The following is a 23,936-nucleotide window of genomic DNA, read 5'->3' on the forward strand; positions in this document are numbered from 1 at the left end:
ATCGTGACCTGAGCTGAAGTCGGACGCTTAACTGACTGAGCCACCCAGGCTCCCCGAATATTTGTTTTATAATAATTCAGATGGAAGCTATGAACCTAAGACTTCCTAAACATATAGTTTTCATCAGAGAACAAAAATAAAACCGCCTTCTTTCTTTAGAGATTAGTGAGGTTCTTTTGTGGAACCTCAATCAAGAACTTCCAGATCCTGAAAGAATTGGTTAGATGCCTTGATCATCCTTTTTTCCTATTACATTCTTTTTTTTTTTTTTAAGATTAAAAAAAAAATTTTTTTTTAGTGTTTTATTTTATTATTTTTGAGACAGAGAGAGACAGAGCATGAATGGGGGAGGGTCAGAGAGAGAGGCGAACACACAATCTGAAGCAGGTTCCAGGCTCTGAGCTGTTAGCACAGAGCCCGACGTGGGGCTCGAACTCACAGACTGTGAGATCATGACCTGAGCTGAAGTTGGACACTCAACTGACTGAGCCACCCAGGCGCCCCTTAAGATTTTATTTTTGAGTAATCTCTATACCCAGTGTGGGGCTTAAACTCACAATCCCCAGATCAAGAGTCACAGGCTCCAACTGAGCCAGCCAGGCGCCCCTTGCTACTACATTCTTTAAGTTTATGGTACCTTTTATCCTTGATGTCTCTTACTCTGTATGTAATACAGCTCTATGGTTTTTTTTAGCTTTTTGGTTTTTTTTAAATTTTTTTTAAAGTAGGCTCTACACCATCAGGACCCTGAGATTATGAGTTGCATGCTGTACTGACTGAGCCAGCTAGCTGCCCGTTTTCTTACTTTTTAATGTAAAATGCCATTCATTTCATAGTTAGTAGTTCCATAATTTTAAGGACTGTTGTTGAGAACATAAACAGTCTAAAAACAATTTATAGATTGAGTAGTGGATGAAATTTTTTCCCCAAATGAGTTTTTGTGTGGAACTCCAGTGCCTGAGACATGTTCAAATGGTATTTTATTAGTATTTAGTATTTGTAATCTCAAAATTTTTACATTAATTTATAAAGTCACTCAGAACAGTATAACTTTTTAAGTAAATTTAAATTCGAAGTAGGGTTTGTGAATGTTACAAATATATGTCAGTATTCAAACAGAATTTCCTTGTTCTATTTTGGCTGCTTAGTCTCGAAAATTTGACTTGCAGATATGGGCAGCTTGTCTTTCAGTCTCCATGTACTACACTTTAGTTCTGCTGATCAAGAGCTATGAAAGGGGATTACTAGTATGGAAATTTTGTTTGAAAAACACCATTACCTAATAATTGTCTTTATATCACAAATGCAGAAGTGACTAGAACCTCAAACTTAAGCTATAAAATTCTTAATAATTGTCTTATGTCAACCCTTTAATTTGTTATTAGCTCCCCAGGAGAGGAGAGCACATAGTAAGTAACTGGTCTTCTTGGAAGGTGTTTAATTGGGTAAGGCATAAGGGTATGATTTACAGATCTAATTTTTTATAAATGGACATGTGGAGGCCTAAATTAAATCTATAGTACAGACCTGCAACTTTGCTAATGAATGACATATTTTATAGGAAATTCTGATGTTTTAATTTTTTTTTGAGTGAAGAGAGTAAATTATACTTAAATTCAAATTATACACCCATATCCATTCGGGTCTCTGTTCCTAACTCTTCTTTCAAGTTAGGCATTTTAGGGGCACCTGGGTGGCTCATTCGGTTGAGCGTCCAACTTCGGCTCAAGTCATGATCTCGCTGTCTGTGAGTTCAAGCCCTGCGTTGGGCTCTGTGCTGACAGCTCAGAGCCTGGAGCCTGTTTCGGATTCTGTGTCTCCCTCTCTCTCTGCCCCTCCCCCACTCATGCTTGCTCTCTCTCTCTCTCTCTCAAAAATAAATAAACATTAAAAAAAATTAAAAAAAAAAATAAAGTTAGACATTTCAGTAGCCTTGTAATCAAGAGCAGAAGAAAGAAAAGGACCCAAAGATACCAAGGAGAATCCATAGTAAAATGAATTTCCTCACAGGTGAAAAGAAGGCTCCTGATAAGGCTTCTCTACCCATTGGATCTCAGATTCAATTTCCAATTAAGGAATTAAACTCCAAATAAAACAAAAATATTCCAGCTCAGAAACCTACTCTTTCCAGTACATTTTAGAGAGTCATTTAAACTTTGCACCAGAACAGTGGTTCTTGAACATTTTACTTTTAAAAACTCCTTTGCTTTCTTAAGTATTTAGGAATATGAATTATATCTCAATAAACCTGTTAAAGTTATTAAAAAAAATTAAAGAGCTTTTGTTTATGTGGGTTATATTTATCAATAAACTTATAGGATTAGAAATTAAAACCAAGAACTTTAGAAACATTAAAAATAAACCAATTATATGTTTCTTTCTTTCTTTCTTTCTTTCTCTTTCACATAGGCTTCATGCCTAATGTGGGGCTTGAACTTAAGACCCTGAGGCTGGTAGTTGCATGCTCTACCAACTGAGCCAGCCAGGCACCCCTACATAGTATTTTCTTAATGTAAAATAACTTTTACTGTTAAAAAAATAGAAGAGCGATGTTGTTTTATATTTAACATCTTTAATATCTGACTTCACAGCTAGTTTTTCATATCTACTTCTGCATTCAGTCTGTTGTAGTGAATTGATTTGGTTGAACTATGTGAAGACTGGCCTCATACAGATATGTAGTTGAAAAGGAAGGAGTCTTTTAATAACCTTTTTAGATTAATTGTGTGGCTATTTGATTATACACCCAAACTTGACAGGTGATAGTTTTTTTACAATGTTTCCAATGTGGAATCTGAAACTATATCAGTGAGCTTTTCTTATTCTGTTGCATTTAGACCGTGGGCTTGTCCTCCATCTTGATAATGTAACATCCATGTATTGCTTCCTCTATTCCTGTGTTTTGTCATTAGTAATCTGCCCTTTGCTTTTTAAAGTTGGCAACCCTGATGGCTGTGGTTATGTCTACCACACAAATGTTTTGCTTGACAGTAATTTGAGTTCTCAAAGAAGGGTATATTCTTACGTGTATTGGTTGGCCCTTGAGTTCCCAGAGGACATAATTTTTTTTTTAATGTTTATTTATTTTTGAGAGAGAAAGCAGAGTGTGAGCAGGGGCAGGGAGGGGCCTAGAGAGAGAGAGAGGGAGACACAGGCTCCAGGCTCTGAGCTGTCAGCACAGAGCCCAACGCGGGGCTCGAACTCACAAACCGTGAGATCATGACCTGAGCCGAAGTCGGACGCTCAACCGACTGAGCCACCCAGGTGCCCCCAGAGGAAATAATTTTCATAATAGCAATGTAGTTTACTCTAGATGTTATGGTAGAAATGGCTGGTGTGCCGGGTAGTTTCTTAAGAGGAAAAGGGTCCATGGAAAAGAGAGAAAATGTTATGTTGAAAATCCTTCCTGTCCTTCCCTAAATATTGCGTTTGAATTTCTAACATCGTGTGGGATTTTCTTTTTTTTTTTTGAAACTTATGGATTATGTGTTATCACAGGGTGTGTGTGTGTGTGTGTGTCTGTTTTTGTGTATGCTTTAGTTTATGTGATTGTGCAGTATCAGACACACACTTCATGAGATAGTCTGACCTGTCTTACTTGGGTAATAGTAAAAGATCTTTTAGTCTTGCTACTCAAAATGTTGTAGTAGTAGCATCAACAAGTAGGTGCTTATTAAAAATACAGTATCTCAAAAGAAAAATACAGTTATCTCTGGTCCTACCCCAAAATTCACTAAATTGGTATCTGCACATAATAAGATCCCAGGTGATTGTTAGAATATTAAATTGAGAAGCACTGCATTAGATTATTGTAACTATCTGAATAGTAGGAGTGCTTTTTTCTGGCTTAGGTTTCCTTCCAAATACTAAGCTGCTTTTGTTCACATTTTACAGAATTAGTAGGTGTTCACTGGGAAGGAGAACTAAGTGAATGAAAAATGTTAATATGTAGGATCCTAGGAATATTACAGGATCAGGTGGAATGTCTTCTTCTAGTTCAGATCATCTTGTTATCTTACTGTTACAGGAGGAAGGACACTGTTTCTATGGGATCTATATCTAGCTCAGTGTCCTGTCAAAATAAAAAATTAACTATAACTTGTCTCTTTTGTTCTCCCACGTCAGGACTGTTGCCTTTTTGTTTTAGGACTGGAGAAAACCATAGATTCCAGCATGGATCTAGGGCCAAAAGGGATCCTGGAGGCTTAGGATTTGGACATTTCCTAGAATTTGCAGGAGCCTAAGAGGGGCTATGCAGCAGGACTCCATTTGGCCCTGCTAGGCTTTGGGAGGCTCTGTGGTATGCTGCACATATGTGAAGGTCTCTTGAATCTTCCAGGGCATGAGGTCTGTCCCTTACCACCTCTGCCACTGCATATGCAGCTCAGTTGCCAATGATAGACACAGTTCATATTCTTAATATCAGCATTATACTGTCTTTTTATGAGGATCTGTATCCACATGAAGGCTTGTGTTTCAGTGATACTGCACATAGACTGATTACATGATCTTCAGTGTATATGGATGTTTGCAGTTACAAGGTTCCCCTTCTATGGTAAGATTAATAAACAAAAGTACATTAAGCACTATGTAGATAGACTGTATATTGCTAGTTGGATTTATTATGAGTCTCTTGGCCTTTGTCCAATTTAAGGAAAATTGGTTTCATTTTCAACTAAGTTTGGACTTTTCCATAAAAGCAGTACAGGTATGTGGTTAAAAGTGATACAAAAAGGTATTTATAGTGAAAGTTTCTCTCCTTCTGATCCTCCATCTGCCCCTCCAAAAAAACATGGACGATGTTTTGTGTATCCTTCAAAGGAAGTTTTGCCTTAAAAAACAAAAAAACAAAAAAACAACAAAAGTTTTGTCTTGAGAGAACACCCATGTCTATATCTGTCTCCCTCCCCGGCCTAGGTATGGATATGGAAATTGGAGCATTACTACCCTGTGTGTTTGTGTGTGTGTGTGTGTGTGTGTTACACTTTGCTATACCTTAGAGATTGCATTGCAATAGATCATTGAGATTAATCTCTTTTCCTAAGATGGTTTATAATTTGAGTGTGGTTGGTTGTCCACTGAAAACTATTAATATTTTATTTGCCTTTGGTGTTAATTAGTATGGTTTATAAAAGTATGAGCTTTACAGTTAAAATGTTTTAAAATCTATGAAATCTAGGAAAATAGGTGATTGTTTCATGGGTTAAGGGCCTCATGAAACTTGAAATTTCTAGGGCCCGAATAAAAATAATGTATTTCTGTATAGAAAAAACGCCATACTCACAATTTATTCCTGCAAAAAATATGACTAAGTATTCAGATAACCAAGCTTATTTGCATTTGAGAACTTAATAGAGATTACAGAAAAATTTTTTAATATCTACACCCAACGTGGGGCTCAAACTCACAACCCTGAGATAAAGAGTTGCATGTTCTATGGATTGAACCATCCAGGTGCCCCAAGATTACAAAGTTTAGAATGAAGTTTTAAAGTTCTAATTTAGAACTTACATTGACTGGTAGATAGCCAGATGAATTTAAGCATGTGAATATTCTTTAAAGGGGAATCAGACATTTTTCATGTCTGAAGCATCCTATTAAAAAAAAAAAAAAACATTTTTGCTAGCTCTTTTTAAATGGGTGCATTGGATGTTAGACACTTTTTTTTTTTTAAAGTTTATGTATTTATTTATTTCAAGAGAGAGCCCTAGCAGGAGAAGGGCAGAGGGAGGTGGAGAATCTCAAGTAGGCTCCATGCTCAGCTTGCAGCCTGACGCGGGGCTCAAGCCCATAACCCCGGGATCACTACCTGAGCTGAAATCAGGAGTCCCTGACGCTCAACTGATTGAGCTACCCCCAGACACAAATCATTTTTACTTTAATAAGTTAAACTTTATTTTGACTCTTACATATAAGCAAATGAAGTTGTGATTATAGATAAATGTTCTTATTTTTAGGTGGTGTGTGCTGAAGTGATTGTGGTTGAAGTATCACGTTTGCAACTTGCAGATGATTGAGAAAAACAAATTACATATAGCAAGTAGGACAAAATGTAAATTAAAAAAAAAATTTATTTTAAGTGATCACTATACCCAAGATGACACTTGAACTCACAACCCTGAGATCAGGAGTCGCAGGCTGTACCGACTGAGCCAGCCAGGTGTCCCCAAAATGTAAATTAAGTTCAAATTTATATAACTTTTCTGTGTCTTTGAAATTTTCTGTAGTAAAAACTTGGGAGTCGGGAACATACTCCTTAAAAGTTAATATAATTTTCATAATTTATTGGTACTTAGATTGCAAGCAGATAAATAAATAGCTTTTGATGGATTTAATGTGCAAACATTCTTACTGTTGAGCCCTCTGGTTGAAGCTACTTTCCTGTAGTCTCTGTTGGGAAGATACTGAAAAAAATTGTTTTAATGAATTGCTTTTAATTTTTTAAAAATTTTATTTTTATTTTTATTTTATTAAAATTTTTTTTTTGTTTATTTGTGAGAGAGAGAGATAAGAGTGTGAGCGAGTGAGGGGCAGAGAGAGGGAGACACAGAATCCGAAGCAGGCTTCAGGCTCTGGGCTGTGTCAGCAAAGAGCCCGATGCAGGGCTTGAACTTTTGAACCTTGAGATCATGACCTGAGCTGAAATAGGATGCTTAACCGACTGAGCCACCCAGGCGCCCCAAAAAGATTTTATTTTTAAGTGATCTCTACATCCAGCATGGGGCTTGAACCTACAACCCTGAGATCAGGAGTCAGATGCTCTACTGACTATGCCAGCCAGCCGTCCCCTTAAATGAATTGCTTTTGAAAGGAAGGCAAAAAAGTGTTTATTAAGATGAGAAATTTTGAGCATTCAAAATTCTATTACTTTCATTTCTTTCTTTTTTTTTTTTTTACTTTTATTTCTACTAGTATGTAATTTTCTTAGTAAATAAAAGTGTCACTAATATGTTATACTTAGTTTAGTGAATAAAAAATAAAAAAAGATTGGCTTTTTCAGTCCTTTTTTTGTGGATAGAGATTAGCAAAAAAAAAAATTGAGGTCTAGAAAAAGACATTTTATTTGGACTTTGGTAAAATTGGAGAAACTTTTTATTGCACCCAGTTTTCTCTCTTCTGCTTGTTTATTTAGAAGGGAAAATATTGCACAATTTCCCAACTTTTTTGAGATGGAGAGAAGTAGGATATGATAGCAGTTGCATTCTTAGATTAGTGAATAGAGGAAATGATTATGGATTAACAAGTGATTTGCAGAATTGTAAACATACTCTTGGTTCTGAATTATTTATAGCTGGACACTATAACTCTATTACTTTATTGTGCTTCTCAGAACTATGCAAGGGCTGAAATTTGAGGAGCTATATGTATGGGGGGTGTGTGTGTGTGTGTGTGTGTGTGTGTGTGTGTGTGTGTGTTTGCTTTGCTTTCTGTAGGTTATAGTATTGAGTTCATGTCTGCCAAAAGTTACTTAAATTATCCCATATCTGGTTTTGAGGTACCAGCATTTCTTTTTTCTTTTGCCTTGATTTGCACTTTATTGCCAACTAAATGATTTCAAAGCAGTGTTGTTTTCTAATAGAAAATATGGTTTAGTATGCTTTGTATGGAGCAGAATGTCAAGTAGTAATCTTAATTAAGTATAAGATCATATTCATGTTAGTGAATTTCTAGGAATAACACAGCCTTTTTTCTTCTTTTGTAGCATAAGCAGTACTATAATGGATGTAGACAGCACAATTTCCAGTGGGCGTTCAACTCCAGCAATGATGAATGGACAAGGAAGCACTACTTCTTCAAGCAAAAATATTGCCTATAATTGTTGTTGGGACCAGTGCCAGGCTTGCTTCAACTCTAGTCCAGATCTGGCAGATCACATCCGTTCCATACATGTAGATGGTCAGCGAGGAGGGGTTGGTTTTGTCATTTCTTTTTTTCACTCCCTGTTTTTATTAGTTTTATTAATTTGTAATCGCTAGCTAGGTTTTTTTTTTTTAAGTAATTTGAGATTGTTTTTACACAGGCTTTATTTTTTTCAATTTTTTTTCATTTATTTCCCACATAACTTGATAGGATCAAATGAACATATGTGTTGGATTTTAATTTGCTCTTAGAAGAGATTAGACTTTCTAAAATACAGTGCGAAGAAATTCAGTTTTCTAAAATACAACGGTAATATTAGACTTTCTACAGGATTAGTATAAACAGTTCTGTTAAATGACGGCTTGCAGTCATTATTTGTGAATGAGAATTGATCATCTTTTCCCAGGTCTTAACAGAGCTGGCTTAGATAGGAAGTTCTGGTTAGTGAGTATTGACCTATACCTTTTTAGGAATAAATTTAATTGTGTCAGTCTATATAATTTTTATTGGATAGTGATTTAAGAGCTAAGCAAATTAGGTGAGTCAAAGTGTAATGGATCAAAGTATTATAATGTTACTTACAACTTTTTTCAATTTTATCTAGGTTTGTCTTGAATAGTTAACCACACTTTAGTGCACTTTCCAGAAATTAATGTCACATTGTTAAGTACAGATAATCTTTAGGCCACATATTTCCTATCAGCTTGCCATCACTGTTGAGATCTACTGATACTAAAATGGTTTAGGATCATTATGGTTTAAGTGAGTGGGTAGCTGTTTCCAAGGTTGCATTGATAGTTAGATTGCATTGATCTTTTTTAAAAACATGCAACCATATAAGCATCTCTCACATTGTAACCAGTGGTATTTGTGCATTGAAATCTTTTAAGAAATCTTTGCCGTTGTCACAGTATGTTGTAATGTATCAGCAATTTTTTGATTATTGAAATTTGATAAGTAACATTTGTCTTACTAGATTTGAATTTTGTGATGTCTAGGTAGACAACAGATAGTGTATTAAAGAAATTTGCCCATCATATGGTATTTTCCCCGCTTAACCCAACCCAGCTCAGTGGTTAGGTTACTTTTGTAACAGTCTTTTTTCCCTTCTTACATATATCAGATTTTTATTGTGAGCTATGTTAACCAAGTTGGTTTCCTAGTTATTATAGAGTTGTTTTTTGTGAGCCAGTGCTTGATATCATTCGGTATATATCACTGAGTCTTTTGAGCCATGGCATGATGCTTTTTTAGTCACTTGATTTAGCAACTATATATAGGATCATGAACTATGTAGAAGGTTACTGAGCTTCGTGTAGTAGGTGTGGGAAAATCTCACATTTCTAAGTCTTAGATCTTACACATTGAGGAGTTGGTACATAGCCTTATGAGAATGTTTTCAGCTCTTGAAGGATCTACAGAAGGAATCGAGGTGCAGACTGAATCTATCATGTAGTCACGGCAGCTATATTTACCTTATGTCATAGAGCAAGGCATGAAGTCTTGGTATTTCTACAATAAGTATAAACTTGTTGAAATGACCCCCCCCCCCCGTGTCATTTCTCAAATACTTACTCATAAAATTACTTTATTAAAAATAGGATTCTCTGGCTAATTTTAAGCTTAATGCTGTTTTGACCACAGAAAGGAGGCCTGATCTTTGAAGGACATTAATTGCTAAACTACAAATGTTAGAGAATAGAGAAAATACACTCATTATTTTTACATATCAGTCATTGGCCTATAGATCAAGCTTTCAGTCTGTATACCGATGTATGAATGAAACTTTGAAAACTTTGTACAACTATGTAACAGGAAATCTTGATCTGGTTTTGTGCTTAAAATAGAGTGGATGTTGGTTGGGACATCTTTTTTTTTAATTTTTTTTTTATATGGCCTCTTTGAAGGGAACTTTAAAAAAAAAGTGTTTTTAAGTGTAGAGTTCATTGACGTTAAGTACGTTTATATTGTTGTACAACCATCATCACTGTCTATCTCCAGAATTGTTTAATATCTCAAACTGACATCTGTACCCATTCAACAATAATTCCCCATTCCTCCCTTTCCTCAGCACCCCAGTTCTACTTTCTGTCTTCATGACTTTGTTCTAGGTACCTCATACACCTGGAAAACAGCTGATTTTCATAACATAATTTTTTTTTAGATTTCTTATCTCTTCTTTCTACCCCAAGTGTTAAACTGTCTTAATGGAACAGAAGCAAATGAGGAAAAAATTGGTAACTCTAGAGGACTTTATGCTTCTACTTATTAAAAGTTGACGGTTTTATTGGAGTAGTATGTTAGCAAGATCTGAATACTATATTATATTAATTCCTGTTCTTTTTCTCATCCCACTCTAATCTTCACCCTGGGAAAACAAAACCATCCTATAATAGCTTAGAAACTTCTCTCTCCCCCCATCCCCCCTTTAAGCTTTTTATGTTTCCATGTCACATGGACTTTAATTATATTTGGAGGCTGAAATTGGGTAGAGTTTGGGTCTTCATTGACCTTTTCATATATCAAAGTGGGTAGATTCTTCTATTTCAAAAGTTAAGCTAACCACTTAAACACCAGATTGTGAGTGTACCTTTTTTTTTTTAATTTTTAAAAAATACCTTTTTAAAAAAATGTTTATTATTTTTGAGAGAGAGACAGCATGAGTGGGGGAGGGGCAGAGAGAGAGGGAGACAGAATCCGAAGCAGGCTCTAGGGTCCTAGCTGTTAGCACAGAGCCTGATGTGGGGTTCAAACTCACGAACTGCAAGATCATGACCTGAGCTGAAGTCGTATGCTTAACTGACTGAGCCATCTAGCTACCCCAATTTTTCTTTTTCTTTCTTTCTTTCTTTCTTTCTTTTCTTTCTTTCTTTCTTTCTTTCTTTCTTTCTTTCTTTCTTTCTTTCTTTCTTTCATGTTTATTTTTGAGAGAGAGCGTGCGTGAGTGAATATGCCTTTTAAGGAAGACTCATGAAAGTACTTTTTCCTATTTAAAATACTAAAAGACGCAAAACATTTTTAAACTTTTTTTCGTTAGGTATAATAGAATCGGGTTCTGGGGTCATACTTCTGTGCATGATTGGATTTCAAAAACTAGAATGAGGTATTTTATTAATCACATTTCAAATCCCAGTGTCCTATTCATATACACTGAAGTCTTGGTAAGCAGGAAACTTTGTCTTCTAGGATTTCTGTGGTTTAGTAATATCCATTAGTGTTGTGTTCTTTCCGTCTTAACTATTTCTTATTAAAAAAAAAAACAGATTTGCCAGAAAGAAACCTGTTTGTGTTTCTTGATGCACGAGTTATTTTACACGTGTCATTTTATTAAGTTCATTTTTGTGTATGTTCTTTGGTGTGTTTGAGGGCAGAGGGCCTGAAGGAGATTTCGGGGAAGGGATGGTAGGGTATTATTCAAAGGCTTGAATAAGATCAGTTACCTTTATACGTTACATAAAATGACACTCAGGGTTAAATTGGAATGAGACTAGACAGTGAAATCAATCTTAGGAGGTCACTTTGAGTTTTGATTGCCTATCTGATAGCTTCTAAAACATGCATGAAATTGGTCATAGATTTTGTAATAAAGGAAAAATACTTAATTCTTGTAATTTGAGTGTTCTATTAAATATTTTTGTCCTCTGTTTTATTAAATATCTTTTAGCAGAGAAAATTGAAAATGTTCATTTAATGTGGCTAAAAATAATAGGATATAAAATGATAGCTGTTGTTTTAGATCTTGGAAGAACAAACTGATTAGAAACAATAATTACATGTAAAAAATATTTTATTTCTCTTTTGTTCGCATTTTGTAAAAGAGTGAGCTGGTTTTTTTCTAACTAATATTAAAGCTTGGGGTGCCTGGGTAGCTCAATCAGTTAAGCATCTGACTTTGGCTCAAGTCATGACCTCACAGTTCATGGGTTCAAGCCTCGCGTTGGGCTCTGTGCTGATAGCTTGGAGCCTAGACCCTCTTCAGATTCTATGTCTCCCTTTCTCTCTGCCCCCCACCCTCAAAAATAAAATAAAACATTAAACAAAAAAATAAATCAAAGTTTAAGGGATCCATAAAAATCATCCAATCCCTTCCTGACTTTAGATGGTATTATCTCTTGCTTTATACAAAATCTTTTTGTATCATTTTACTGCAAAAGGAATCTAATTCCTTAGTAAAGCCAGCCCCTTCCCCCACTCCTGCATGTAAATTATATTGCCTTCTGGCTCTATTTAGAATATATTTGGCTGATTTTAATTTACCTTACTACTAACTGAATTTTCCTTATGCATACTTAGATTCTGTCAGGTTACATTGCATTTTTTTTGCAGTAGATTTTACAATTTACTTACAGAAAATTTTAATGGATCATTTGCACACTTTAGTGTGAAATGTTAGTGACCAGATAAGTACAAGTATCTTTATACTGTCACACAAGCTGTCAAAGGTGTAGGCCATGAATAAATTCAGAAAACTACGTTGCTGCATTTGGTCAAAGAAATTGATGAAAGTGAAGAACACTTAACACTACCCTTGGTTCTCAGGTTTGTACCAGTCTTTTTCATTTTGGGCATTTTGGAGGAGTTGCCTTAAAGTTGACAGTTTGAATGAGTGAGGATTTCTAAAGGACTTCTCAACAGAAAGCCCAAACCTATAAAATTGAAATTTTAGACCTCTACATCTTTAGTTGGGTCATTGTAAATTTGAAGATTCTTTGGTAGTCCAAAAATATTCTGATTTAATTTAATTTAATTTAATTTAATTTAATTTAATTTAATTTAATTTAGTTTTGTTTGAGAGAGAGCCAGGGAGGGATGGGGGTTGGGGGAGAAGGAGGGGAGAGAGCGAGAGGGAGAAAGAAAGAAAGAAAGAAAGAATCCAAAACAGGCTACACGCCCAGCATGGAGCCTGATGTGGGTATCCCTGAGTTGAAATCAGGGAGTCGATCGCTTAACTGACCAAGCCACCCAGCCACGTCCACAAATATTCTTTTAATAACTGTGTGTTTTGATTTGATTTTTAAAGATAGTTTGGCAGAAAAATTTATTTGGTGGCAGTTATTTTGAAAAGGGGCCTCCAGTGTCTAATATAAACCCAATTTTTCTGTTAAATAGTTTAGAGTATCATCTTGCATTTTCATTGTATTTTGGAGTTAGCGAATGTGTGCTCGTAGTGTCTGTTTGATGAGAAAGGAAATAGACGCTTAAAGAAGTGATTCTTCCAGGATTACAAAGCTGCAAAGTATGAAAGCTCTGTATACAATTCAGGTCATTTACTTTGTGCTATTTTTGTTACATCTAATAACCTAATATAAGTCTGTCTATTATGAGAGACTATGTACCTATATGTCTCAGTATTCTGATTAATATAGCTAGATCTTAATTCATTTTTTTTTTAGAACTTAATTCATCTTAAGGTATTATAGAGGAAGCATCATAGATTTTATGCTTGAATAATTCCTTTCACATTTGGATTAGATTCCTGTGGTGTTTGGTTTTCAGAGTTAATTTTTACAATGAAGAAGTTTCTAAAAATTGATTATGAGAATGTTTTTCACATATTGTGCATCTAAAAACTCTCAAGTTTGAAGAAAGACCCTTCTGTCAGATTTTAACTCTTTATCAAAGGGTGTCCTAACATAGATTAGGGAAAGAAATTCAGCTTTTAACAGTTTTGTGATTTTTGTGGATCCATGGTGTGGAGTTTTAGTGCCTGTTTTGTCTTTGTGCAAGTTTAGTGCTTCCTCTCCCCCTCTCTCCAAACCCAAAAATTATTTTCTAAATATTTCACCCCAGTATAGCTAAATATAGTTAGCTTTGGTCTCTTTACACTTACTTCCATTTCCTATAAAATTCATTAGGTTGAAGGTTATGGTTTTTCTTTGAACCTGAAGGTGTTGCTCTAATAGTGTTACTAGACATTATTTCATCTAGAGTCTGGACCATAACTACTCATCTTGAAGGCTATTATCTGGTGGAATTACAGTCTGCCATTGTCTCCATATTTGTGTTTATTTCTAGGAAAAAAAATTGCTAGTCAAGAGATTGTTGTTTCTTTCACATATAGTGGTTGGCTAATGTAAGGGGCAGTGTTTGAATATTTATCTTCTTGTTTCTTTGAGAGTAACTCAGCTTAAGAGTTAAGACGATAGAATTCTTCACTGTTTTAAAAATTATTACATAAATGATGGTAGATTTGTTTCAAGTTACTTTAATGCATTTCTCTTTATGTGGTATGGCTTGTGAGAGAATTTAAATCAATCTCTGATTCCTATTTATTGCTTGAACATTTAAGACTCAGAGTTGTCAGGAGGAAGTTGATAGCACTACTGATTATCTGCATGTGATTATTAAACATTGAATTAATTTCCACAACACAATTCATGTAGTTTTGAAAACATTTTTTCCTTTTTTTGGATTCATTTTAAAAAGTAGCTTTGAATTCTGGGAACTTGTGGAATCATTTTATAAACACAAACTAGGGTCAAGGATTTTAAATATGAAGGAGGAAATGTTTTGATTTCTATGTCTGTTTAATTGAAAGAAATGAGCCAATCTGTAGAGGAATCAGGATACATGATAACTCTATAAACAGTCATATCAAACAGCAATAGCAGTATTGCCTTGTTAGACCTATCTAATATAAAATGACTTTGGTTTTGAGTAAAAATTCAGTTATTTTAGACTGTTGATTTTTCTAGGCTTTAAAAAAAGTTTATTTTAAACTGTTTAATGATGCTTCATTTCTGCATGTATCTTCATTCTATTCTACATGTAGTATGTAACAGTCTTGAAAGTATGGCTCTATTTATAATTACTCTTCCCTTAGAAAAGAACAGAGCTTATATATAAGTGGCTCTTTGAAGGCTATAACTACAGTGGATTCAGACTTCTTTTACTGGTGTTGGGACGCAATTTTAAATGTTCAGTTTGATGGAAATACAATCAGTTAGAAACTTGATATGTCACTAGTAAGAAGATGATAAAGATTAGATTGTTAGTTGTTAGACTGGTATTTTCCAAACCCAGTCATACTCAATTACCTGAATCCAAGAATGTGGATCTGTTATGATAAACAGCTTATGCCCATTGCTTTTACAACTGTATTAATTTAACATTTTGTATTAGATTTTGTTTCATAAGATAATGGGAAATAATTTTTAAAGAATAGAACAGTATAAAAATAAGTATTAGCATGCATATGAGAATAAGGAATCTAGAGCAGAAAATTTTAACTTAGTAATTTAATTACTATACTCATTTTCTGACATTCATCTTCAGAGATTAATATTTGAGTATTTTGATTTATTTTCATTATTTCTTTATACCGTTATATTTTCCTGTTATAAATAATACATGTTAGTTCCCTCATGCAGTAAATACAAAATAATGGTGTATAGTTCTGGTTCCAAGGCTATATTGTTAATATTTTGTATTTTTCCTTCTGAGTGACACTTTGGGATTGGTTTTTCAGTCCTCATTGAGGGAATTGGACAGCAGCCTTAAGGGGAAAGGATTGACACTGTGCTTTTCATACTGGAAGTTCAGAAGTTTAACTATGCTAAGCATTTTGATTGACTCCTACATTAATGGCTCTTTCTGTCAGTTAAAGACTTGCAGCATGTTCATTTGAACTTACAAGGAATAAAACTCTGTTGAAATAAGTGATGAAAATTATTATGGCTCTTCTTTTAACAGGTATTTGTTTGCTTATGGAAAGGTTGTAAAGTATATAACACTCCATCAACCAGTCAGAGTTGGTTACAGAGGCATATGCTGACACACAGTGGAGACAAACCTTTTAAGGTAAGTAAGTATATGTGCGTTGTTTTTAACTTTTAGTTGATGTATTTCTTTTAAAAATTTTTTTTAAACGTTTATTTATTATTGAAGGACAGAGAGAGTCAGAGCGTGAGCAGGGGAGGGGCAGAGGGAGAGGGAGACACAGAATCTGAAGCAGGTTCCAGGCTCTGAGCTGTCAGCACAGAGCCCGACGCGGGGCTCGAACTCACAAACTGCGAGATCATAACCTGAGCCGAAGTCGGATGCTTAACCGACTGAGCCACCCAGGTGCCCCTGGTTGATGTATTTCCTAATGGGCATATTTTTGCCCTTCTAGCAATGTTTAAAAATATTCCTGTAGATACATGGAATTTAAAAAAGCGATGGAGGTAAAGATAATTTAATCCAATTTGTAAAATTTGGAGAACAGAAAAAAGTCACTGTGGAGGGTGGATTGAGAATAGCTAATGGGCAGACCTGTTTGAATGCATGTCTTTAAAATTGGTGGCTTTTAATACCTTGTGATGTGTGTTTTCACTGCTATAGGTTTCAGCCTTTTTATTAGCAAACAACACTGATTATTAATAATTCCAAAAAGTGAAATTGTACAACGTTAAGGGAATTGATTGCTTTCACTCAGGTTTGAGGTCATGTTACTGAGTTTACTTGTAAATTACTGTGTCAAATGGATGTATTCTGAAAAATTGTACGAAGAACCAGTTCTGTAAAAACCGTTTTTCCATTTATCTTCATTAAAAATTAAACAAAATATTTTGGTTTGTAATTATGGAAAGCATATACCATAGAGGTTAAAAGTTTGTGTTTAGAAAACTTTAATAGCTGTTAAACCCATAATTTACTGGTATGTAAATACTGTGCCAGAAACGTCCCTTGGGTTTCATTAGAGAAGGAGGTAATTCTTATGGAGCTGCTTTTTTAAAAAATTAGTTTATTTTGAAAAGACAATCTTTAACAAGTTAAAAAAAATTTTTTTTTTAAATTTTTAATGTTTAATTTTGAGAGAGAGAGAGACACACACACACACACACACACACACAGTGCCAGCAGGGGAGGGGCAGAGAGAGGAGACACAGAATCAGAAGCAGGCTTCAGGCTTTAAGCTGTCAGCACAGACCCCAATGCGAGGCTCAAACTCAGGCACCATGAGATTATGAGCTGAGCTAATGTCAGACTCTCAACCAACTGGGCCACCAGGTGCCCCAAGTTAAAAAAATTTTTAAGGAAATTATTTACGTAGAGAAATCTTGCTCCCTTTTTTTCTTTCCTTCTTCCCTCTTCCTCAAATATGTAACCACTGTTAATAGTTTCTAGTGAATTCTTCTAGTATTTCTTTATGAACCAATATATGTAGTTTCATTCTTCTTTCTTACACAAAATCCAGTAAACTATATACTGTCTGTACTTTATTTCTAACTATCTTTTTTTAAATGTTGGTTGGTTGGTTGGTTGGTTGATTTTGAGAGAGAGTGAGAGAGAGCGTGCACAAGCAGGGGAGGGTCAGACAGAATCCCAAGCAGTCTCTACACTGTCAGTGCAGAGCTGTATGCAGGGCTCAAACTCAGGAACCGCGAGATCATGACATGAGCGGAAATTAAGTCGGATGCTTAACCGACTGAGCTACCCAGGCACCCCTGTCATTTTTTTTTTTTTTAGTGATTTTATTTTTAAGTAATCTCCATACCCAGTGTGGGACTCAAACTCAAATCTCTGAAATCAGAAGTCGCATGCTCTACTGACTGTGCCAGCCAGGCACCCCATATACCTTATTATTTTTTTCTTTAATCAACCTTTTATTTTATAGCAGTTTTAGATATACAGTAATATTACAAGGATTATAAAGTTCCCTTATACCCTATGCCAAGTTTCTCCCACTGTTAACCTCTTTCTTGCATGTATGTGTACCTTGCTTTTTAAACTTACTGTATTCTAGAGATCTTTCTATATTTGCTCCTAGAGAGTATTCTTTCAGTTTATTTAACCAAATTTGTATAGACACTTGGGTTATTTCTAGTCTTTGGCTATTATAAATAGTGCTGAAGTGATAAATCTTGGAACATACGTGTCATTTTGTACATGTGTAAATATATATGGAGGAAGAATTCCCCGAAGTGACATGAGTGGGTGGATCAAAGGCTATATAAGCATTGATGATTTTGATAAATCTTGCCAAATTGCCCTCCTTAGGGTTTGTGTCCTCATCATCATTGTTAGAACGTCTGCCTTCTCAGTAGCTGTGCTAAGATAAGAAAGTGTTCTCAAACTTTTGGATTTTTGCCGATCTAATAGATTAGAAATTCCATCGTTGTATAGGTTTTTTTCTTGTTTTCATCCTAATGTAGTTTTAATTTGCTTCTCTTTAATTATGAGGAAGTTTGGGTATCCTTTTTTTCTTTTTCTTTTTTCTTTTTAAATGTTTATTTTTGAGAGAAACAGAGGATGAACAGGATAGTGGCAAAGAGAGAGGGTGACACAGAATGCGAAGCAGGCTCCAGGCTCTGAGCTGTCAGCACAGAGCCCGATGTGGGGCTCGAACCCACTAGCTGTGAGATCATGACCTGAGACGAAGTCAGACGCTTAACCGACTGAGTCACCCAGGCGCCCCTGGTTATCTATTCTTATGTTTAACTATTCGGGTTTATTTTTCTTTCTTTTTAATTTTGTCTATTTACTTTAAAAAATTGTTTTAATTTTTATTAAGCAAGCTCTGTGCCCAGCATGGGGCTTGAACTCATGATACTGAGGTCAAGAGTCTAATGCTCTACTGACTGAGGCAGCCAGGAGCCCCTCTTTATTCTTTTTTAAATAAATGATCTCATTGACCTTTCTGTTGGCATGTGGGCCTTATAACTTTAACACCCTAGTCTTTCTTGGGGTCTTACTATAGATCCTACCCCTGGTATGTTCTGGAAGTGTATGATCTGGGACAGTTTTTAAACTTCCCATTAAGATGTAGCTAGTAAGAATAGTTACCTCATAGAGCCATACAGTATGTATCCAATAAACATAAGAGATTATTGTTGTTAAAGTGAAAGAATCATTTACTTTTTTACTGTATTTCTATATGTTTTTCTTTAAGGCAGCAATCCTCCTGGTTGATTGTGATGTGCAGATTGATTTCAAAGCCTGTCAAATGCTTTTTTCTCCCAGATCCTCCTTTTAGAAACTGTAGAAGATTCCCATTGGAGAGGGGGAATGAAGTTGTCTTTAAAAGATAAAAGTTGGGGTGCCTGGGTGGCTCAGTCAGTTAAGTGTCTGACTTTGGCTCAGGTCGTGATCTTGCTGTTCGTGAGTTCAAGCCCCACCTCAGGCTCTGTGCTGACAGCTCAGAGCCTGGAGCTTGCTTCAGACTCTGTGTCTCCTTCTCCCTCTACCCCTCCCACCACATATATTTTTCTCTCTCTCCCTCAAAATAAATAAACATTAAAAAAAAAAAAGCCAGAAGTTAAGGAGTATGAATTAGTGAGGCATTGTTCTGTAAGTCATAGGAATCATTTAAATTCAGAAAGTTGATATCTATAGTACATGGCAGTGTGCTAGGCACTTTGGAAGCAAGGTGAATAAGATCTAAATTTAAGTAATGAAATGTTTTACGTGTTTTAATAGTGACGTATGAAAGGTTCTATGGAAACTTAGATTAGGTATCAATTAAATACTATAATAGGGACTGTGGAGGAATAGTAGAAGGTAAGTGGGAGTCAGCTATAGAAAGAAGGTCATGAGGTGATGATGTTTGAGGTGAGTCTTTTTTTTTTTTTTTAAAGTTTTTACTTATAATGTATAATAAAGTGTCTTAAGTATACTTAAGTGTTCAACAGTGTAAAGATATGTTTCATATGTGTGTATGTACCTGTGATGTATGCACCTGTGTCACCACCACCCTGATGAAAAATATTTTTTAATAAAATGGAATTTCTTTAATGACCCTTTCCAATCTATTCTTCTCCTGTCCTCTGTTTTTCCCCACAGGCCATATTATGATTTTCCAGTCTATTCTGTCCTCTGTTATTCTCCTCACGCCATATTAGATTTCTGTCATCTGGTTTAGTTCTGGCTGTACCAGTTTATTTATTTACATTTTAAATGGTTATTTATTTTTGAGAGAGAGAGGGAGGTGGAGAATCCCAAGCAGGTGCTACACTGCCATTGAGGAGCCTGACACAGGACTTGATCCCATGAACCATGAGATCACGACCTGAACCAAGATCAAGAGAACGATGCTCAACCGACTGAGCTACACGGGCACCCCAGAATAGGGCATTTTTAGCTTTGGAAATGACAAACTCTTCTCCAAATTGGTCATATTATTTACATTTCCACCAGCAGTGACTTAGAGTTTTTAGTTGCTCTATCTTATATTATCAAATGTCTTTTAATTTTAGCTATTCTGGTGGATATATAAGTGGTATCTCATTTTTGCTTTCATTTTTATTTCCCCAGTGAATAATGATGAGCACATTTTCATGTGCTTATGGCTATTTGAATTTCCTGTTTTGAGGAAGTGCCTATTTGAACCCATAAACCATGAGATCATGACCTCAGCCAAAGTCAGATGACTTAACTGACTGAGCCACCCAGGCGCCCCTATTGTATAAATTTTTATATATTTTGGATATAAGTTCTTTGTCAGTTATATGCACATCCCTTCTGTGTTTGGTTTCCTAATGAGATCTTTTGAAAAAGTTTTTTTAATTTCAATGAAATCTATCAGCTTTTTTTTTCAATATATGAAGTTTATTGTCAGATTGGTTTCCTTACAACACCTAGTGCTCATCCCAAAAGGTGCCCTCCTCAATACCCATCACCCACCCTCCCCTCCCTCCCACCTCCCATCAACCCTCAGTTTGTTCTCAGTTTTTAACAGTCTCTTATGCTTTGGCTCTCTCCCACTCTAACCTCTTTTTTTTTTTTTTTCCTTCCCCTCCCCCATGGGTTTCTGTTAAGTTTCTCAGGATCCACCTAAGAGTGAAACCATATGGTATCTGTCTTTCTCTGTATGGCTTATTTCACTTAGCATCACACTCTCTAGTTCCATCCACGTTGCTACAAAGGGCCATATTTCGTTCTTTCTCATTGCCATGTAGTACTCCATTGTGTATATAAACCACAATTTCTTTATCCATTCATCAGTTGATGGACATTTAGGCTCTTTCCATAAATTGGCTACTGTTGAGAGTGCTGCTATAAACATTGGGGTACAAGTGCCCCTATGCATCAGTACTCCTGTATCCCTTGGGTAAATTCCTAGCAGTGCTATTGCTGGGTCATAGGGTAGGTCTATTTTTAATTTTCTGAGGAACCTCCACACTGTTTTCCAGAGTGGCTGCACCAATTTGCATTCCCACCAACAGTGCAAGAGGGTTCCTGTTTCTCCACATCCTCTCCAGCATCTATAGTCTCCTGATTTGTTCATTTTGGCCACTCTGACTGGCATGAGGTGATATCTGAGTGTGGTTTTGATTTGTATTTCCCTGATGAGGAGCGACGTTGAACATCTTTTCATGTGCCTGTTGGCCATCCGGATGTCTTCTTTAGAGAAGTGTCTATTCATGTTTTCTGCCCATTTCTTCACTGGGTTATTTGTTTTTCAGGTGTGGAGTTTGGTGAGCTCTTTATAAATTTTGGATACTAGCCCTTTGTCCGATGTGTCATTTGCAAATATCTTTTCCCATTCCGTTGGTTGCCTTTTAGTTTTGTTGGTTGTTTCCTTTGCTGTGCAGAAGCTTTTTATCTTCATAAGGTCCCAGTAGTTCATTTTTGCTTTTAATTCCCTTGCCTTTGGGGATGTGTCAAGTAAGAGATTGCTACGGCTGAGGTCAGAGAGGTCTTTTCCTGCTTTCTCCTCTAGGGTTTTGATGGTTTCCTGTCTCACATTCAGGTCCTTTATCCATTTTGAGTTTATTTTTGTGAATGGTGTGAGAAAGTGGTCTAGTTTCAATCTTCTGCATGTTGCTGTCCAGTTCTCCCAGCACCATTTGTTAAAGAGACTGTCTTTTTTCCATTGAATATTCTTTCCTGCTTTGTCAAAGATTAGTTGGCCATATGTTTGTGGGTCTAGTTCTGGGGTTTCTATTCCATTCCATTGGTCTATGTGTCTGTTTTTGTGCCAATACCATGCTGTCTTGATGATGACAGCTTTGTAGTAGAGGCTAAAGTCTGGGATTGTGATGCCTCCTGCTTTGGTCGTCTTCTTCAAAATTACTTTGGCTATTCAGGGCCTTTTGTGGTTCCATATGAATTTCAGGATTGCTTGTTCTAGTTTCGAGGAGAATGCTGGTGCAATTTTGATTGGGATTGCATTGAATGTGTAGATAGCTTTGGGTAGTATTGACATTTTGACAATATTTATTCTTCCAACCCATGAGCACGGAATGTTTTTGCATTTCTTTGTATCTTCTTCAATTTCCTTCATAAGCGTTCTATAGTTTTCAGCATACAGATCTTTTACATCTTTGGTTAGATTTATTCCTAGGTATTTTATGCTTCTTGGTGCAATTGTGAATGGGATCAGTTTCTTTATTTGTCTTTCTGTTGCTTCATTATTAGTTGCTTCATTATTAGTGTATAAATGCAACTGATTTCTATACGTTGATTTTGTATCCTGCAAGTTTGCTAAATTCATGTATCAGTTCTAGCAGACTTCTGGTGGAGTCTATCGGATTTTCCATGTATAATATGTCATCTGCAAAAAGTGAAAGCTTGACTTCATCTTTGCCAATTTTGATGCCTTTGATTTCCTTTTGTTGTCTGATTGCTGCTGCTAGAACTTCCAACACTATGTTAAACAACAGCGGTGAGAGTGGGCATCCCTGTCGTGTTCCTGATCTCAGGGAAAAAGCTCTCCGTTTTTCCCCATTGAGGATGATGTTAGCTGTGGGCTTTTCATAAATGGCTTTTATGATGTTTAAGTATGTTCCTTCTATCCCGACTTTCTCGAGGGGTTTATTAAGAAAGGTTGCTGAATTTTGTCAAAGGCCTTTCTGCATCGATTGACAGGATTATATGGTTCTTATCTTTTCTTTTACTAATGTGATGTATCACGTTGATCGATTTGCGAATGTTGAACCAGTCCTGCATCCCAGGAATGAATCCCACTTGATCATGGTGAATAATTCTTTTTATATGCTGTTGAATTTGATTTGCTAGTATCTTATTGAGAATTTTTGCATCCATATTCATCAGGGATATTGGCCTGTAGTTCTCTAGCTTTTATTTTTTATAGTTAGTGCCTTTTGTATTATTTAAAAAATTTTTGCCTACCTTTAGTGTGTGAAGATGAGGAGGCTCTTACAGAAAAGCTGAGTTTTATTTTATGGTTATAGGAAGATCATTTCAGGTATATATTTAAATAAAATTTCATTCTGTAAAGTTTACCCAAGTGTACAATTTAGTAGTTTTTTTTAGTGTATTCATAGTGTTCTGCAACCATCACCACTACTTAATTGTAGATGGAAGTGCCTTTGGGAGAAAGAAAAGGAAACATAAAAGAATGAGTGGACTATTTAGGGAGTAGTATGTTGCATATATATAGATGGTACTTTATTGTGGGAATTGAAATATTAAAACATTTTTTTTTAAGTTTATTTATTTTGGGGGGAGAAGGAGAGCACAAATAGGGGAGGGGCTAGAGAGAGAGGGAGACATAGAATTCGAAGCAGGCTTCAGGCTGAGCTGTCCGCACAGAGCCCAACATGGGGCTCGAACCCACGAACCGTGAGATCATGACCTGAGCCAAAGTTGTACAGTCAACTGACTGAGCCACCCAGGTGCCCCTTAAAAAGATTTTTGAAGTTTAAATTATTTGTTTTGAAAGAGTGAGAATCCCAAGCAGGCTCCACCCTTGTCAGTGCAGAGCTTGACATGGGGCTTGATCTCGTGAATCATGAGATCATGACCTAAGCTGATATCAAGAATTGGATGCCTTGATGTCATGGTTTGTGAGTTTGAGCCCCACAACCCCCACATCGGGCTCCCTGCTGTCAGCGTGGAGCCCTCTTTGGAGGGCTTTGGAAATGGAATATGTCTCCTTTGGAATATGTCTCCTCTCTGCCCTTCACCTGCTTGTGTGTGTGTGTTTTCTCTCTCTCCCCCTCTCCCTCCCTCCCTCCCTCTCTCTCTCTCTCTCTCTCTCTCTCTCTCTCTCTCAAAAATAAACAAACAAAAAAAGAGTTGGATGCTTAACCAAGTGAGCCACCCAGGCACCCCTGAAATATTTTCAGATCTAGTTCTGTAGACTGGTGAGCCTGGACTATCTAGAAATTAAATGTATAAGCAATTGGTTT

At 36.0% G+C, this 23,936-nt stretch overlaps 1 protein-coding gene across 4 annotated transcripts in view; it reads left to right on the forward strand.

Annotated features, from left to right (window-relative positions):
• AEBP2 (AE binding protein 2) overlaps positions 1-23,936 on the forward strand; it is a 92,857-nt gene that overhangs the window by 14,665 nt on the left and 54,256 nt on the right. For all 4 annotated transcript variants that reach the window (XM_042991855.1, XM_042991856.1, XM_042991857.1 and 1 more), the window contains exons 2-3: positions 7,703-7,910; positions 15,553-15,660. In XM_042991855.1, coding sequence (XP_042847789.1) covers positions 7,703-7,910; positions 15,553-15,660 — 316 coding nt within the window. The remainder of the gene's footprint in view (positions 1-7,702; positions 7,911-15,552; positions 15,661-23,936) is intronic.

Source organism: Panthera tigris, chromosome B4, assembly GCF_018350195.1.
Source record: "Panthera tigris isolate Pti1 chromosome B4, P.tigris_Pti1_mat1.1, whole genome shotgun sequence".
NCBI lineage: Eukaryota > Metazoa > Chordata > Mammalia > Carnivora > Felidae > Panthera > Panthera tigris.